The sequence below is a fragment of the Equus przewalskii genome, chromosome 25, assembly GCF_037783145.1.
Source record: "Equus przewalskii isolate Varuska chromosome 25, EquPr2, whole genome shotgun sequence".
NCBI lineage: Eukaryota > Metazoa > Chordata > Mammalia > Perissodactyla > Equidae > Equus > Equus przewalskii.
The window spans coordinates 21,449,888-21,468,769 of NC_091855.1; the positions used below are offsets into that span (position 1 = coordinate 21,449,888).

General features: G+C 49.2%; 1 protein-coding gene across 2 annotated transcripts in view; it reads left to right on the forward strand.

The window, feature by feature from the left end:
- Positions 1-18,882, forward strand: part of ESRRB (estrogen related receptor beta) — a 176,697-nt gene that overhangs the window by 140,576 nt on the left and 17,239 nt on the right. For both annotated transcript variants that reach the window (XM_070594146.1, XM_070594145.1), the window contains 2 exons: positions 17,419-17,529; positions 18,055-18,216. In XM_070594146.1, coding sequence (XP_070450247.1) covers positions 17,419-17,529; positions 18,055-18,216 — 273 coding nt within the window. The remainder of the gene's footprint in view (positions 1-17,418; positions 17,530-18,054; positions 18,217-18,882) is intronic.

Below are 18,882 nucleotides of genomic sequence, written 5' to 3' on the forward strand. Positions count from 1 at the left end.
CTTTTTAAAAAAACTTCCTTAAAAAGTAAACATTAAGTAGATCCAGAAAAATATTTACAGTATATTAGTTAGGCTAAAGCTAAGCTTCTATAAAAAAGACTCCCTTCTCCCCTCTTAAAACAAAAAAACAGAAGCTTAGATAGAAGTTTAGTTGTCTCTCTCGTCTCTCATGTAACAGTCCAAAGGTCAAAGGTGATCCAAGACTGGTTGGCAGCTTTGCCATCCCTAGCAAGTGGCTTCCATTTGTGGACCCAGTCCTCTCCATCTCCAAGACATCCAGAAGGAAGATCACTTGAAGGGCAGGACCCAGAAGTGGCACATGTTCCTTCCACTTACAGCCCATTGGTGGAACCTAGTCACATGGCCACACCTCTCTGCAAGGAAGTCTGGAAACTGTAGTCTTTTTTTTTTTTTTTTTTTTTTAAAGATTTTATTTTTTCCTTTTTCTCCCCAAAGCCCCCCAGTACATAGTTGTATATTCTTCGTTGTGGGTCCTTCTAGTTGTGGCATATGGGACGCTGCCTCAGCGTGGTTTGATGAGCAGTGCCATGTCCGCACCCAGGATTCGAACCAACGAAACACTGGGCCGCCTGCAGCGGAGCGCGCGAACTTAACCACTCGGCCACGGGGCCAGCCCCTGGAAACTGTAGTCTTTAGCTGGGATGCCATGTGTCCAGCTAAAACTCTGTTGGTATGTAAGAACAGAATGATGTATTTTAGAGGACAAGCATTCTTATTTGCGAAAAATGTATGGAAAGTATGAAGAATACTGCTACCTCCCATCCAATGTAAGAAAAAGAAGATTATCCTTACTTTTGAGGTTCCCTCTGGTTTTTTTTTTTGAGGTTTCCATTTTCATTACCCTCAGAGGTAACCATTTTCCTGCTTTTGCATTATTTTTCCTTTGCCTTTCTTTATAGTTTTATCACGTTTGTATCTCTAATGATAGGATGATTGTTTAGTTTTAAATGAGATTGTACCATACGTATTCTTCTGCATCTTGATTATTCTAGTCAGTATTTCTAAGATGAATACTTGTTGCATGGTGCTGTAATTCATTAATTTTTATTTCTCTATAGCAGGAGAAAGCCAGATAGTAAATATTTTAGGCTTTGCAAGCCATCAGGTCTCTGTTGCAGCTACTTCCCTCTGCCATGCTAGAGACAATATGGGAGTGAATGTACAGGGCTGTGTTCTGATAAAACAGGCAGAGGGCTGGGTTTGGCCCACAGACCTGAGATTGCAAACTCTTGCTGTATAGTATCATTGCATGAGTTTAGTAGAGTTTATTTATCCTTTCTACTGCCGATGAACATTTGGGCTCCTGGGTTTTTGCTGTTACAAAATAGTGCTGTGCACAAGATTCCTGGTGCACCTGTGTAAGGACTTACAGGCCTGGGAGTGGAAGTGCCAGGTATGTGCATCGTCAGCTTTATAAGATGATATGAAACTGTTTTTGATTTGGATGTACTGGCTTATCACTTGCCTTCAGATGTTCTGGTTGCTCCATAGCCTCACCAACACTTTTAAACTTTTGCTAGTGTGTGTAAAATGGTGTCTTATTATTGCTTAATATGTATGTTCTCCACGAGATAAGCATGCTTATATGTTTATTAGCCTCTTGGGATTCCTTTTCTGTGAGGCACTTATCCAAGCCTTTTCCCTGTTTTTCTACTTCATTTTTTTATCATTGGTTGTTGAAATCTTTATATATTCTGGTCATTTTGTCACTTTTCAGTTGTTGGTGTTGTAAAAATCTCCCCATTTGTGACTTTCTTCTCTTTATGGAGTCCTTCGATGATCAGAAATTAGTAATTTTAATAAATTGAATTTGGCAATCTTTTCCTTTATGGTTTGCACTTTTATATCATTAAGAAAAAAAATCTTTCCTTAACCTACTCTTGTAAAGATGTTTTCCTGATCTGCCTAACCCATTAGGTCTTTCTTTGATCCCGCTGGAGGTGATTTTTGAGTATGATGAGCTCATCACCTTCAGTCTGCTCCACTCTCCCTGGACTTCTGACTACACCCACTCCGGCCACCCCCTCTCCCGACTACACCCATTCCCAACCACACTTATTCCCAACCACACCCCCTCCAGACCACACCCGCTCCCAGCCACACCCTCTCCCGACCCCACCCTCTCCTGACCGCACCCCTGAACCTGCCTTCCACAGCCCCTGAGTTTCCAAACATGGTACTTTTCTCTTTGCTTTCTCAGTCCTTCTCCAGTATTCCGACCAGTTGGCCAACCCTCCTTGTACAACCCTTTCTCTCGCCTTCTCTGACACCCTGTCTGCCTAGTTTTCTCCTTCTCTCTCTTACTGTGCCTCTTAGTATGGCAAGTACTAACTTAGTACGGAAAGTACGGAGTTTGCAAACCCCGCCCCTTCCTGGTCTTTACATTTTGGCGTCATTTGGGACTTGGAACTGGGCCCTCTTCTTCACCTACACCCTGGAGGTGATCTCACTGGATCCCAGCCTAGTTCCAGATGACTCTCAATCTTAGACTTCCACTTCCAGCTCCTTCCCTGCATTCTAGACACCAACATCTGGCTGCCCTACTGGCATCTCCGCTTGGGTCCTTTATGAGGCATCACAGATTCAACACGTTTAGAAAGGAACTCTAGGTTTGTCCCATCCTTCTCTCCACCACTCCCAGTCTTTCCCCCCTCAGGAATGGCACCCCTCTTTACCCGGTGCCCAAGCAAAACCTAGAAGTCATCCTGGACTCTTCCTGAGTCCGTGTGCAAAGTGGATTTCAGATCCTCCTACTTGTCTTCATCTCCGTGGCCATGACCTTGGTCCAGGGAGGCACCCACTTTTTCCTGGACCATCACAACGATTTCCCAACTGGACTTGTGATTCCACTCTTGGTCCTATTTAATCCAATTCCCATAGTAGCCAGAATGATTTTTTAAAAACACTAATATGATTCTATGGCTTTGTGTCACATTGTTTAGTGGCTTTCCATTGCACTTAGAACAAAATCTAAACACTATCTCTGGTCTTCAGAACCCTGCGTGATCTAGCCCCGCCCTACCTCTTCAGGACCGTCTCGTTTCTCTCCTGCCCCCTCGCTCCTACTCACTCTGCTCCAGCCTCACCGGGCTTTCTTTTGATCCTCAAGCATGACAGACTCCTTCCCACCTTAGGATCCGCAGGCTGCTCCTTCTTCCTAGAATGCTCTCCCCCTGGCTGGCTCCTCGTCCTTCCGGCCTCAACTTAAATGTCATCTCAGAAAGGCGTCTCTTCCCACTTCGTTACTTTCTATCGTATCCGCTTGTTGACTTCCTCTTTGAACTTCTCCCCGTCTGAAATGATCTTATATATTCATTTGTTTGTATGTGTACTTGTTCACGCCGACAGCCTCTAACACAGCTGCTCTTGATTTAGGGACTGACAAATTCTTTTGGAAATCCAGTGAAACTCCATCATGAAACATACATAAGTGCCTACACATACAATTTGGCAGACAGTTTTAGGAGCTTCACAGAACCCCTGAAGCCCACTTAAGAGGTTCCTGAAGCCAGATTACGACCTGTCGTTGCAGAATCGCTCTTTTAGAGCTAGAAAGGACCTTAGGAACCATCCAGGCTCCAGGAAGGCAAATTGCTTTTAGGTGGACTGTCAGCTCTAGGGTGACGAGTGGCTGCCAGAGTGGATGATTGAGGGGCTTCTTATGCAGTGCCTGGGATCAGTAGGCAGCGTGATGTGATTGATTAGCAGTGTCTGCCACAGACTAGGAAATGGAAGGCATGGGCACAGCTGACAGCTGTTTGCCATGCCCGATCTGGTGCAACTGAGTTTTAAGTGATTTGCCCAAGGGCCACACAGCTAGTAACTAATAGAGCTGGGTGGAATCTAGTCTCCTTGGTTGTACAAGAATTCCTTCTCAGAAGCCCATTCCAACTCAGTGGAGATGGCTTGGCTAGTAGCAAAGCCTTAGTCCTTCCTCAAAGGGGAAAAAAGAGGAAGGGGATGGAAGGGGAGGGCAGGCTACAGTAGCTTTTCCCTGTCGGTGTTCCATTTGAGAGACTTCTTGGCAGCTGGGAATGCACGGATGGTTCCGGCTTGCGGAAGTGTCCTTGGGACGTGGTGCCCTGGTGAGAAGGTCGAGAGGAGAGAGCAGCGCGAGTTGGACACGTCTTTAATAGACAGAGGCCAGGAGCTCGGCCCTCCATGCTACTTTGCCACCCTGGAGCAGAGGGCGCAAACCCAGAAACATTAGGTGGCAGGTGTGGTCATCCAGCACACAGCTCTCTCGGCTTTTGGTGAGTCAGGCGTGAGGCCCGCTTCACCATTAAGATATGGCACCAGCGTCAGACGCAGCCTTAATGGCCATCCTGGCCGAGGCAGCAAGGTGAGCTCACCTGTCACCTGGAAACCCCTGCAAGGACAGGTGGCTGAAGGAAACCCTGCATGTGCAGGGGACGTGGACGAGTGCTTAGGGCATTCTGCTGGGCTGGGCACCCATGGGTATGCCCCACAACACACAGCCTCTGGGCCCTCCGGAGCTCAGGGTGCCCACATTACCTTTTGGGTGGTTTTCTCCCCTTTCTGGAGGTGAGTCAGCTATAGTTTAGGAACTTAAAGGCGGAGGATCAACCCCCAAGGCCCCAGGAAAAACGCTGGTCAGATCAAAGTAGTGAATACAATGGGTTTAGTGCCGTGCCTCCCACACCTGCCCGGTAATCAGTCATTGGAGGAGCTTTGAAAAATCATCCATTCCTAGACATCACCCCAGACCTACTGACTCAGAACCTCTAGGGGTAAGTCCTCAAGGTCTGTGTAGCTCAAGGGCTTTCCAGGGAGTTCTGCTGATCGTACAGGACCGGGGCTCTCAAGTTCAGGGCAAAGGAGACAGGACTTGGAGATGAACGTTCACATCTGCCCTTTGACATGTCCTGGCTGTGTGACCCTGAGTAAGTCAACTGACCTTTCTGAGCCTCACTGTTCACATGGGAAAATAATAATCCTGTATTCTCCCTCCCTCAACATTGTTCTGAAGATCAAATGAGATACAGAAATAGCTTTGTAAACTGGGAAGCATTGTGCCCGTGAAGCTGTTTACATCATTAATAAACCAAGGACGTTGAATTGCGGGGAGGCGAGTGGGATTTCTGGGTAAGAGGAAGAGAAGAGTCTTGACTATGAAAACTTGGCAGTGTCCGGAGAGAGTCTACCCTTAGCCGGGGACACCTGCTCTGCAGGGGAGGCGGGAGAAGGACGCCAGCTCAGGGGCCTCGTCAGAGCCTCTCCTCTGGGCAGAGAAACGTGACGGGGTAGTGCCTGGGACAGGCTCCGGGCCAGGTGCAGGGCCACGCTTCTCGGAGCTTCACCCCGTTATTTTTAGAGCCTGGGTATAAAAGAAAGAAATTTAAGCTGCCCCCTGCCACTGCCGCCCCGGCTCACCCGGTTATTTTTACTTCTGAAAGCCTGGGATCTCGTCCAGCTGAGGGAGGGAAAACGAGAAGAAAGGAGGGAGGTGGAGGGAAGCACGAATTACTTTCCTTCCATTAAGAAAAAAGTCAGAAGCCTGATCTTATCAAGTCAGCAAGCGGACATCTGATCCAGGCGGTGGCAGCCGCCGGCTCTGGATGCTCGGCCGTGCCTGCAGTGGGTTGGAGAGGTCAGCGGATGGGGCATGGGCTCCAGAGGTCTGGGGAGCCCCGCTCCCCTCCTCCCAAGGAGTTTCTGCCCGAGTGGCATCTGCAGTTTCTTTGCTATTTCCTGTGCCCTGAGCTGGGAAATGGGGTTAGACACACAGATACAGGGACAGCTGCCCAGTGATGAGTGTGGCGGGGGTTGGGGGCGGTACAGCTGCAGCCGAGGGCAGCACCTGTGTCCCTGGGTTAGACTGAGGCAGCCGCTCCACCCTGTGGGCATATTCAAGAGAGTGCCTGTGTTGGAGCTGTGTGGCCCCAGGCGCATATTTAGCCTCTCTGAACCATAGTTTCTTGAGAGTTCTTGTTTAATGCATTTGAGCCATGTTAGTTATAAGTAAAATGATGTGTTTTTCTTTCTTCCCATGGAGAAAACTGGCAGTTCAGGGCAGACCCTGCTACCATCAGTAGGCAGAAAAAAGGAAAGCAATTACTGTTGAGTGCCTGCTGTGGACTAAGCACTTGGCTATGTTTCACACATTTTATATTATTTAATTCCACTAACCTGAAAAAGGTGAAGTATTTTAAAAAAATCTTTAACAGCTTTATTGAGAGAAAATTCACCCATTTAAAATATACAATTCAATGGTTTTAGGCATATTACCTTATTAATTTTTTTTATTTGTGGCAAAATATATATAACACAATTTGCCATTTTAAAACCATTTTTAAGTGTCCAATTTAGTAGCATTAAGCACAGTCACAATGTTTTGCAATTATCACTACTATTTCCAAAACTTTTTATCATCCCAAATAGAAGCCTGTACTCACTAAACAATAACCCCCATTCTCCCTCCCGCCAGCCTCTGGTAACTTCCACTCTGCTTTCTCTCTGTTATAGATATCTCTTCTAAGTGAAATCATACAACATCTCTCCTTTTGTGTCAGGCTTATTTTGCTTAGCATAAAGTTTTCTGATGTCATAGCATCAGAACTTCATTCAGTTTTTTTATGACTGAATAGTATTCCATTGTATGTGTAAGACTGCGTTTTGTTTATCCATTCATCTGTCGATGGGCACTTGGGTTCCTTCCACCTGCTGGCTGTTGTGAATAGTGCTGCCGTGAACATTGGTGAACAAGGATCTGTTTGGGTTCCTGATTTCCGTTGTTTTGAGTGATACCTAGGAGTGGAATTGCTGGCTCTCATGATAATTCTGTTTCGCTTTTTGAGGAACCACCAAGCCGTTTTCCCACAATGGCTGCACCATTTTACATTCCCACAAGTAGTTCAAATTTGTTTAAAATTATCGTTTTTATTTTGAGATAATTGTAGATTCACATGTAGTTGTAAGAAATAATACACAGTGATGCCATGGGCCCTTTACCCAGTTTCTCCCAATGGTAACATCCTGTGAAACTACCGTACAGTATCACAGCCGGCATATTTACTGTGATGCAGTCAAGACACAGAAGAGTTTCAAGGGCGAAGTATCTTTAGTAACAGTAATATTAGCTAACGTTTACTGAGCGCTTACTGTGTACCGTCCACGGCATTTGACGTGGTTTGCATGCATTAACTTATCTAACCCTCACCACAGTCCTCTGAGGTCCCCACTATTATTGTCCCCATTTTACAGAGGCACACAGAGGTCAAGGTCAAGGTAGTCAGGGGTAGAGTCGGGTCTGACCCTGAGGCTAATGCTTCTTTCTTCTGCTTTAGAGGCACAGACCTCTATGGGCCTGGCGTTGCTGCCCCTCAGAACTCACATAGTCTCCAGGCGAGGTAGCAAGGCACAGCCAGGGAGGCCCCCGGGCGTTCGCATCCCGACATTGTGAGGGAGCATCTCAGCAGAGACCCGGTCCCTCCCTCTGTTCACATTGCCTCTCCCCCTGTTCCTTTCGAGGGTTCTCATCCTCCTGCCTTCTTGGTCAGGGCTGGGCAAAACAAATGTCCCCTCACAGGGTCACCAAAGAGGATTTCATGAAGGAAGTATATTTACAGAGGGGTGGGTGGGGTCCAGCGAACCCGCCAGAGGTGGTGACGCAGCCCTGGGACTAGCAACAGTGGGGAACCTTTAACAACCCCAACCTGAAGACACCGGTGTGAATTGCTCCAGGAAGCCAATGAGAACCGTGGCTGTACTCAGAGGTCAAAGTCTCAGCCACACTGTGGCCCAGCAGGAAGGGAGGGAAGTGACTCAGGAATATATATCCCAGCTGCCCTGCTCTCTGGTCTTCTGCAGTGCCTCCGGGCAGCAGACCTAGCTGGAAGCCGGAAGACAAGAGATTCCGGGTGCTGCAGCAGGGCAGGTAAGAGTAGAGTGTGCGTTCTCGGCAGCCTGGGGTTTGCTGGTTCAGATCCCGGGTGTGGACATGGCACCACTTGGCAAAAGCCGTGCTGTGGTAGGCGTCCCACATATAAAGGAGAGGAAGATGGGCACGGATGTTAGCTCAGGGCCAGTCTTCCTCAGCAAAAAGAGGAGGATTGGCAGTAGTTAGCTCAGGGCTAATCTTCCTCAAAAAAAAAAAAAGAGTAGAGTGTGGGTTGCTTCCATGTCTTGGCTATTGTAAATAATGCTACAATGAACATAGGGGTGCATGGGTCTCTTTGAATTGTTGATTTCAAGTTCTTTGGATAAATACACAGCAGTGGAATAGCTAGATCATATGGTATCCCTATTTTTAATTTTTTGAGACATCTCCATACTCTTTTCTATAGTGGCTGCACCAGTTTGCATTCCCGCCAGCAGTGTATGAGGGTTCCCTTTTGCCCGCATCCTCTCCAACACTTGTCCTTTCTTGTCTTGTTAATTATAGCCATTCTGACAGGTGTGAGGTGATATCTCATTGTGGTTTTGATTTGCATTTCCCTAATAATTAGTGAGGTTGAACATGTTCTCATGTGCCTGTTGGCCATCTGTATATCTTCTTTGGAAAAATGTCTGTTCATATCCTCTGCCCATTTTTTGATCGGGTTGTTCACTTTTTTGTTGTTGAGTTGTATGAATTCTTTATATATTTTGTAAATTAACCTCTTCTCAGGTGTATGTTTTGCAAAGATTTTCTCACAGTGGTGTAAGCAACCCAAGTGCTCCTCAGTGGATGAATGGATAAAGAAGATGTGGTATATATACATACAATGGAATACTACTCAGCCATAAAAAAGACGAAATGGTGCCATTTGTGACAACATGAATGGACCTCGAGGGTATTATGCTAAGCGGAATAAGTCAGAGAAAGACAAATACCATATGAATTCACTCATATGTGGAAGATAAACACGCACGTAGATAAGGAGAACAGATTGGTGGTTACTGGAGGGGAAGAGAGAGGGGGAGGGCAAAAGGGATAAAGGGGCACGTATGTATGGGATGGGGCAAAACTACACTATTGGTGGTGAGCATGATGCAGTCTATACAGAAGCTGAAATATAATAATGTGCACCTGAAATTTGCACAGTGTTATAAGCCAATATGACCTCAATTAAAAAAAAATAACAGAGTAGAGTATGGAACTGGAGAAGCCAGCTAGGGCCAGCCAGCCCACCCACCAGCACAGAAGCTGCTTACATGGAGGTGTAGCTGGCTCTGACAACACAGAGGCCTTCGGCAGGTCACACACGTGTGGTTCTCAACCGGCACCTGGCAGGTGCTCCCACCAGTGGTGAGAGAGGCTTTTCTCAGCTAAGGCCACACAGGATGCGCTGTGAGGCACAACTCCTGGGGCACCATTCAGACGGAATTCTAGTGAGTGGTGCACCCAGAAGTGTGCGGCATGGCCCTGGCCCTTATCTCTGCTTTCTTTCTACCAGGCAGACTCTTGGCCCTTTGAGAGACACAGGATCCACAATGGTGGGGAGCTGGGCTCTGGAGTCAGAACGCACTCCTCCCTGTGTGGCCTTGGCGAGTGACTTAACTTCTCCCAGCCTCACTCTCCCCATCTGTCAGATGGGGAAACAACAGAAGCTCCCTTGTAGGGTTGTTGGAATCCTATAAGGTGAAATAATACCCATACAATGCTTAGAGCAGGGCTCAGCCCACCACCGCAGCCTGTCAGGAGACATGCACTTCTGCTTATACTTGTGTCTACAAGGTTTAGGGGGATTATCATGTTGGCCAAGAACAGGGACAGCTCCTTATCCAGCTCTGGGCTCAACGAAAGGGCTCAGTCTGCATAGGTACATGGATTCCAGTGATTATCAATCTTTTTGTGTTCATGGCACTCTTATGAATACCTCCACTTTGGCCCGCACATGTTAAGGGATTAAACAGTGGTTAAAACAAAGGATGTAGGGGGCCATCCCAGTGGTGCAGCAGGTTAAGTTCACACGTTCCAATTCGGTGGCCTGGGGTTCGCTGATTCGGATCCTGGGTGCAGACATGGCACCGCTTGTCAAGCCTTGTTGTGGCAGGCGTCCCACATATAAAGTAGAGGAAGATGGCCATGGATGTTAGCTCAGGGCCAGGATTCCTCAGCAAAAAGAGGAGGATTGGCAGCAGATGTTAGCTTAGGGCTAATCTTCCTCAAAAAAAAAGAAAAAAGAAAATAAAGACTTAAAAAAAAGTTTTAAAAATAAAAGAATGACCAAAAGAAAAAAAGGATATGTATTTATTACAGTGTTTGAAGATCTGATACCATTTACATTTGTGGTCTAATGGTTAAGATTCGTTGCTCTCACTGCCACGGCCTGGGTTCGTTTCCCCATCAGGGAACCACACCCCTGTCTGTCGGTTGTCATACTGTGGTGGCTGCATGTTGCTGTGATGCTGAAAGCTATGCCACCAATATTTCAAATACCAGCAGGGTCACCCATGGGGGACAGGTCTCGGCGGAGCTTCCAGACTAGGACAGACTGGGAAGAAGAACTTGGCTGCCCACTTCCCAAAAACTCGGCCCTGAAAACCCTATGAATAGCAGCAGAACACTGTCTGTACAGTGCCTGGAAAGTGAGAGGATGATGCAAAAAGCCTGGGCAGGGTTCCACTCTGCTGTACACGGGATCAACTTGACGGCACTAACAACAAAACATTTTACAAACGAGAATTATTAATGCTTTTTTAAATTCAGAAAGTATCAATAAGGTGATAAAATCTAATAATCCCAGATAGTAATTGTAAATTGATTAGTATTTTAATGTGCTTCCTGAGTCTGCTTTTTAAATATTCTGTTAGTATGAGAACATCATAATGCAACTCTCATTTCCACTTCGTCTCCTTTTTTTTTTCCCATTTGGTGTTTGTAAGACTTAAGCATCCTAATTTAAAAAACCATTGCCCATTGTATCAGTGAAAATGGCTTTCTGTGGCAAGTGACAGAGCACTTCCCTGCTAGTGGCTTCGGCATGGATCAAGGAGCTTGACTGCCGCCTCCCGAGAAGGCTGGAGATGGGCCGTTGCTGGGCTTCTTAGCCGCGGCGTCCAGGGCTCAGGCGCTTTCTGTCTTCCTTCCCTCACGTTCTTTGGTGTCCTCACATGGCTGCCTCATGTTTGCAAGGTGGTTGCCACAGCTCCAGGCTTCACCTTCCAGGTCAGGGCAGGAGAAAGACAAAAAGAGCTGCACCAAAAATATCTGTCCCTTTTATCAAAAAAGCAAAACCATTCCCAGAAGCCCCCACCCTGGACTTCCCCTTACATCCCTCTGGCCAGAATCAGGTCACATGACCAGCCCTAACTACCAGGGGAACGGTGACAGTGGGGACAGGATCTCTGGGGCTGGCTAGGGCACATTGTCTCCATGAACAAAATCTGGGTTCTCTTAGCATAGAAGAGAAAGAATGGAATGAAGATTGGGTAGACCACCAATAATGTCTGCCAGACCCAACCCGTAGAACTGGGTGATCCACTTCTAAAGGGTTCCTGATACAGCATCTTGCCAGAAGGCTGAGGAGAGAAGCCAGTGCATACCCTTATCTCTTGGGGAGGGGCTTCTTCTTGTTGACTAAAATTGTGAGCAGTGTACTCAAGAAAATATAAAAACACATTGGCAGATAATAAGTATAAACATATTTAACCAAAATCTGTTTAGGAAGAGTGCAGAGGAATTTAGAACTCTGTCCACTGTCTCTGCCCTTGAGGAGCTGGCCCTTCCCAGTTCAGAGCAGATCACATTAATAAAGACAAATGCCTAGAAGGCAGGGAGGTGACTGGCTTGGAAACACTGTATAAATATAGAAAATAACGGGTGCCTGGCCATGGAAGGAAGGTGCCCAAGGATGTTCAAGTTCATGAAGTGCTGTCTTGCGGTGGGAGGGGTGGGGGTAGTCTTGCTGGATGGGCTGGAGGGTAGGAAGTGATCCTAGGGTAGGAGGGTAGGAGACAGAATTTAGCTCAATACAAGGGGAAACTTTCATGAGGAATGGATGGCTTAGAGGGGGTGAATTTCTAGAGGCTGGAGGGACAAATGGAAGCTGGGAACCAGACCCTGAGATTCTTTCGTTTCCTGCTTCATTTGAACTGGGCACATCATTTTACTCAAAAACTTGTCTGCCTACCATGGGCAGGGTGCTGGGCAGGGGCTGCAAAGATGAATGAAAGCCCTTGCCTGGGAGGTGCCCCTAGTCCCCCAGGGAGATGGGCGTGCGATGTCTTGTGAGGAGTTGTTTGGACCGTGGTTGCTGTAATAGAGATGAGCAAAGGAAGCCCAGGAAGGCATGGCCAGGGGGAGTCTGGAAGGACTTCTCTGCAGAGGTAATACTGAGCTGGGCCTTCAAGGGAGCATCCAGGACATGAAGTGCCTCTGGGGATAGTGTGAGCATGAGGGATAAGGTCAGTTCGCTTAGGTGATGGCCCATCTGCCACAACCCCAGCCGAGGAGAAGGGGGTCCCTGGGTTGGGAAGCACAGGTCTGTGCCACAGGCCCCCTCTACCCTAAATGCTCATTAGCGAAGCCAGACCGTGGGACATTGTTGGGGGAAGGAGAGCTCAGGAAATGGAGCCGACTTGGGCCCACTGAGCTGATGAACTTATGGGAAGAAAGGCAATCAAGATGAGGTGGTGTGTGAGGTGCTGGGGGAATGCTGACGCATGGAGCAGGCTTGGACCAGCCACGGAGCGGCCGGAGTGACAGCCTCGCCCGGCCAGCTGGAACCACTTTCCAACTTACCGAGCATTTTCTCACTGTTATGTCATTTGCTTGTCACAAAAGCCATATGTGGTGAGCAGAGTTGGTGTCCCCATTGCCTCCTTCCCTGTATCTGAAGATGAAACCAAGGCCATGAGAGCCAACTTGGCCAAGACTGCATGGCCCACGAGGGGCAGACAGGCCTGGGACCTTGCTCACCGGGTCTCTGGGCTGGAGTGGTTTGAGCCAGTGCCTGGCGTGGGACTTGGAAAAACAGACGCGAAGCAAGGAGAGCAGACACACCTCACACCAGGTGTCCATTTGTGCATAATCAAACCCAACAGGCTAGTTTTTTTTTTTTTTGCAACCTGATAATTGACACACTTATTGATTGGTGCCATTGACCATTCTGCTGTAAGGATCTGGAGGAGAAAATTTAGAGGAGAATGTGTCCTGCTGTGTCTTGGAGGCCATACTCTGAAATGGCAAAGAGCTCGGATACTGGCTCTTTTACTGGACAAATTACCAAACCTCCAAGTCTCAGATTTTCTTGTTTGTAAAATGGGGATAAGAGCACTTGCCTTATATGCTGTGGATTAAGCGGAACAACATGTGCAGGAAGTCCCCCATAAAGGAGGCTGTCATTATCATTATTAGCGTGATTTACCAGAGAGTTGTGCACAGAGCTGGGGAAGCGTGAGAAAGATGATGTTGATGATGCAGACAGTGATGGCTCCCATTTTCTAAGCACCCACTGTGCCTTGGGTGCCATGACAGACCCTGGAGGACGACCGTGAGCAGCCCCTGGCCGGAGGGGCGCCGGGTCGGTAGGGGAAGCCCCGTGTGCTGGAGCCCTGGAAGAAGCCCCCCGGCCTGGATGGGAGGCGGGAGGAGGCACATCCCTTCCGGTACGCATCAAGACTTTCTTGAACACCCACTAAGGGCCAGGCCCTGTATTAGGACTGAGAACATTCCATATGGAGGCAGCAACAGAGGTGACAACTGCCTGCTTCCTTACCTTGCTAAGGGATGGGCGCCTTTTTAAACTTTTGGTGGAATAGTTCCCACCACTGTTGACTGCTGTCTGGGGTCAGGCAGGCTGGGTGGGAGGGGAGAGCTCATGAGACTAGAGGAGAGAAAGTCAATGGAGTGGGGAATGGGCTGATCCCGGACTCCACGTCAGACCCTGGCACATAGTAGGTGTTCAGGAAATGGGGGGCCCTCCCGTCCTTGAGGAATGAAGCTTGGTGTTTTCACTCATGGTCTTGCCAGCTTTCCAAGGGGAGGCAGAGCTTGGAGGAGCTTGGCTGAGCCCGGGTGCAGTAGGCAGGGGTGAGCTGCTTTGTGGCTGTGTCACTGGATGGGGTCAGCAAAACTCTTCTAAACAGGGAGCTTTTCCCAAAAACCTTCAGGGGAGGAAGCATGAGGGGTGGGAGGAGTGAGGGGGTAAATGTGAGCTGAAGTCCTACCAGCACATGTAGGTCTTGTGTTGGACGGGATTCGGCTGTCCCCTTCAAGGTCCAGGGTTCTGGTGGAAGGCGACTGGACAGCTCCTTCTGCTGCGATGCTGTAGTGCAGCTCTTCTCAAACTCCTGTGCACATCAATCGCCTTGTTAAAATGCTGACTCTGATGGAGGAGAGAAGGGAGTCGGGGGGAGCAGACCTGGGATTCTTGCATGCTTAACAAGCTCCCAGATGATGCTGATGCTGCTGCCCGTGGACCACCCCTTGAGAAGGAAGGCAGCTGTTGGTGCCCCACCTATGTTTACTCAGCACTCTATCACGTGGGTGCTGACCTGCCATCTTGTGACTGCAACCCTGCCCAGGGCTTTCTCTGGCCACCAGAGTCTGCTCAGCCCGGACCTCTGAGATGCCAGTGACTGCTAGGAGAGGTGGTCAATGCCCCAAGGCCCTCTTCCACAGCAGGGGGAGCTGAGCTGTGTTCTGCACTGTGCCCCAGGGTCCTCAGTGATGTTGGAGCTCGGTTGCCCACAGGAGTAACCCACTCAGGAATACACTCGTTGTTGGCTTTCTTCCTGAGATCACCTCCCCAATAAACTGCCTGCACACACGTGCTTGTCTCGGGTCTGCTCTCGGAGAACCCAACTACAGATGTGGCCAGCTGCAAGCCATCCCAACCCTCGAGGCAGAAGGGGAGTTTATTACAAGCCTATCAGGAGGCTCAAGGACCACACTTAGAAGCCAGACAAGGACGAGGGGAAGTGCTGAGAGCCCGGGCACAGGAGATGCAGTAACCAGGAGAGTCTGGCCCAGGGCTGCCCACGCCCGTGCTGCTCAGGGCATTGCTGCTGCCCTGACCAGTCCTCACCCTCTCTCTGTCTTTGTGCCATTTGATCACAGCCTCCAATTGGCTGTGCCTGTGTCACCAGTCCATACTTTGACCTCCAAAGGCTGGAGAGGAGGAGGAACTGGACCACTTGGATATCCATAGTAGGGGGTGGACACAGGCCCCCAACAAGATGACCCACAATAGGAGAATTGCCTTTAGATAGGAAGCAGGGGTAGGATGCTGGGTGGACCCGCTCCTTGAAAAAAAAGTCCATTACAGCCATGTTCAGTGTCAAGTACAAAAGCGCCAAGTTGTGGGTAAAAAGGACACTGCTGATGAAAGTGCTGAGCCATGACTGGCCCCAAAGAGACAGTCCCCCCCGGGCAGTCTGCTGTGTTTGGTATGCTCACAGCATCCTCCTTGCCCTCCGGGAGGAGGATGTGGTTTGAGCCCTTAACTGGAAGCACGTGGGGATGGCGTCATCCCAGATTCCTCAGTCCCGAGGGCAATTAGCATTTAAAGGGACGTTCCTTGCCCATTCAGTAAACAAAGTCATTTTACTTTCAATTACTCTCATTGCCTTAGGAAACTTCCTTTCTTGTCCCAGACTTAAAGTTAGTAGCTGTACATCCTAACTAAGAAACAGCCAGAAAATCACCTGCATGAATGGAGTCTAAATCCATCCTCTTTCCTGTAAGTTACAATTATAGCCACTCCCCTGATGACTGGACTTTTCAACCTTTTGGTCAACAAAGACCTTCATAGACAAGGACCACATAGACGATCGTGGTCCTATAAGATTAGTACCATACAGCCTAGGCGTGTAGTAGGCTTTACCATCTAGGTTTGTGTAAGTACACTCTACAATGTTGGCACAAGGGCGAAATCGCATTTCTCAGAACGTTGCCCCATCGTTAAGCGATGCAGGACTGTATTCCTGTGTTCCTCTTGCCTCTCTCCAAGAAAGGGCTGGACTGATAGGACTGGCTTGTCACCATCTCCTCCTGGGAGGATGGAAGAAGCACAGGATGGGCAGGAAGAAGAGCCAGAGGAAAAGTGCCCCGCAGGGCCCTGAAGATCGCTGACTGGGGCTGTGGGTGAGGGTGACACTGTGGACCTTTGGGGAGAGGAACAGGAAGCTGAGCATGGCCCATCGCCTCAGAGGCGGAGGCTGTCACCGTGAGCTTTCCTCCTCTCAGGACTGGCTCTGTCTCTGACTTTTTCACTGTTTTAGTCGAGGCCCATTTCATGGTAAGGAAAGGAGAGCCGCTCTGCTCTCTGTGCAGTTCATACTTTGGAGCTCACTGGATGGGTCCCCTCCATCTCTTCAGCTCAGACTGTACATGTCGGTGGTCTGTCTGAGCTTGCATGCCTTTGGATGAGAGCCTGTTTGAGGTCCTGCCCACCCTGCCAGCTGGTGGGGGTGTCAAATGGTATCCACGTGTCTGTCTAGACAGCAGGAACAGGGTGTAGGGGGGCCGTTTCTTAAAGGCAGTATGGACCCAGAGACAATAATGGATCTCTCCAGGATAGGGTCTCACTCCTGGAAATGGATGTCAGTGTGGAGTGGCCACCACTGCTTTTGCACCTGCTATCAAGATACTTCTAGGGGCTGGCCTGGTGGTGCAGCGGTTAAATTCACACGTTCTGCTTCGGTGGCCCGGGATTCGCTGGTTCAGATCCCGGGCGCAGACATGGCACCACTTGGCAAAAGCCATGCTGTGGCAGGCGTCCCACATATAAAGTAGAGGAAGATGGGCATGGATGTTAGCTCAGGGCCAGTCTTACTCAGTAAAAAGAGGAGGATTCGCGGCAGTTAGCTCAGGGCTAATCTTCCTCAAAAAAAAAAAAATACTTCTAGGCATTGATGTAGGTGTGGCTCGACCACCTGCATCCCCATCCCTCGGGGACTTTGTGTGGAAGATGTACTCCAGAATTCCATCCTGGAATCTCTGAAGGCGGGATCCAGAAATTGACATTTGTAACAAGCACCATCCGCCACGCTTATGTGAAAAGCCTAAAAATCCTTGTTTTAGCTCTTCTTTGGTGCCTGCTAATGGCAGATTCCTGTCTTCTCTTGGGTGAACTAACTCACCTCGCTGGTTTCATAGCAGATCTAAAATAATGGGTCTTCTTTCCCAAACACTTGGAGTACTTTGGTTGTGCTTTCCATTTTGGAGACAGAAAGACTTAGAGGCTAAAGGTTGCTTGGGATGGATTTCAGGAGGAGGCTGAATCAGGAGGATGCTGAATCATTAGAGGCCAGACCAGGCCTGGGGCAGCTGGGATAGGCCATTGCTGTTAGACAATCGTTTTAGGATTGTCCAACCACTTGGCCTGAGGCTGGTAATGAGGCAGCTGTCAAAGGCCACCTGGGCGTGGCCCTGAAGGTCTTAGCCAGTGTTTAAATTCCAAAGTCAGTGCTGCCACCCTGGTGATGTCTCTCTTTCCCCTCCAACAGGAGTGCGTCTCGACAGAGTGCGTGGAGGCCGCCAGAAATACAAGCGACGGCTGGACTCGGAGAGCAGCCCCTACCTGAGCTTGCAGATTTCCCCACCTGCTAAAAAGCCATGTGAGTGCCAGGGCGGTCTGTGCCCTTTTGCCAGCATTTGTACCCAGGACATCTGGCGTCCTTTGGGGGAAATGCCATCTTCCCACCACTGGGTTATGGGGACAGTGTGGATTTGGGGAGGTGACTTCAGTGCCTGGCATTGGTGTCAGATACTGCAGAATGATGCTTCATTCAGAAGGCCTTTCTGTATGAGATGTCGCAGAATGTGGATCAAATGAAGCATGGGCCTAGGAAGGCATGGGCTCCAGCATCCAGAACACACCCCCCCCTCACCTCCCACCCGAAGCAGGTTCCTCTGGGGAGAATTCACCAGGCAACTTCCCTTAGAGGGATGTTTCTCAACAGCCCAAATCACTACGGCCAGCAACTTTGTGGAGTCAGAAAGGGTGGGGAGATGATGACAGCCATGTTTGACCTTCCTGGGGCTCCTCAGAACCTGACTTTTCATCCTGAGCCCTCCCAGGCTCCATCCTGGCCCCTTTCCTCTGTTCCCAGGCATTTACATTCCCCCTTTGGTCTTTGCAGTGACCAAGATCGTGTCGTACCTGCTGGTGGCTGAGCCAGACAAGCTCTACGCTATGCCTCCCCCTGGCATGCCCGAGGGGGACATCAAGGCCCTGACCACTCTGTGTGACCTGGCAGACAGGGAGCTCGTGGTCATCATTGGCTGGGCCAAGCACATCCCAGGTGAGTCACGTGGGACTAGGGGGAGAGTGCAGCCAGGGCCTCTCAGCCACTCTTCCCGCGGCCGGCTTCCGATGCTGTGGGACCCAGGAACCCTGTGGAATCTTGGCAAGCCTGTTTTTCTCTGGGCTCCTTTTCTCTCCTTGTGGGATTGGAGGAGAGCAGGTGTTTGGAAGGTCCTGTAATGTTCCTGAACTGCTGGGGGCTCTTCAGAACCGGTTCTCATTCTGCAGGGCTGTGATTGCATCTACAACAGGTCGTATTCCAAGAGCAAGTTCTTTGAACTCTTAAAGGCCAAAGAGTAGGGTTTTCTTGTAGACCTTATTGGAAATATGCTGGGAAATGATGCAGAAGAGGGACAGGCTCTCTTGCTTCCTATTAGAGGCAGGGGGAGTGGAGCGGTTAAGAGCATGGGCTCGGAAGCAGGTTGGGATTCAAGCTCTGGGTCTGCAGTTTACTAGCTGTGTAACCCTGGGCAGGTCACCTGGCCTCTCTGCAAACAGGGAGTCACAGCAGTGACTCCTTCGTGGGCTTTGACGTGAGGATGAAATGTGAGCATGCGTGTGCAGCTTTTGGCATGTGCTACCATCAGTTGCGTGCTCACTGTTGCCACTTGCCTGATCTTAAGGCAGGCCTGGCTCTTCATCTGCATCGTGTGACTTGAAGATC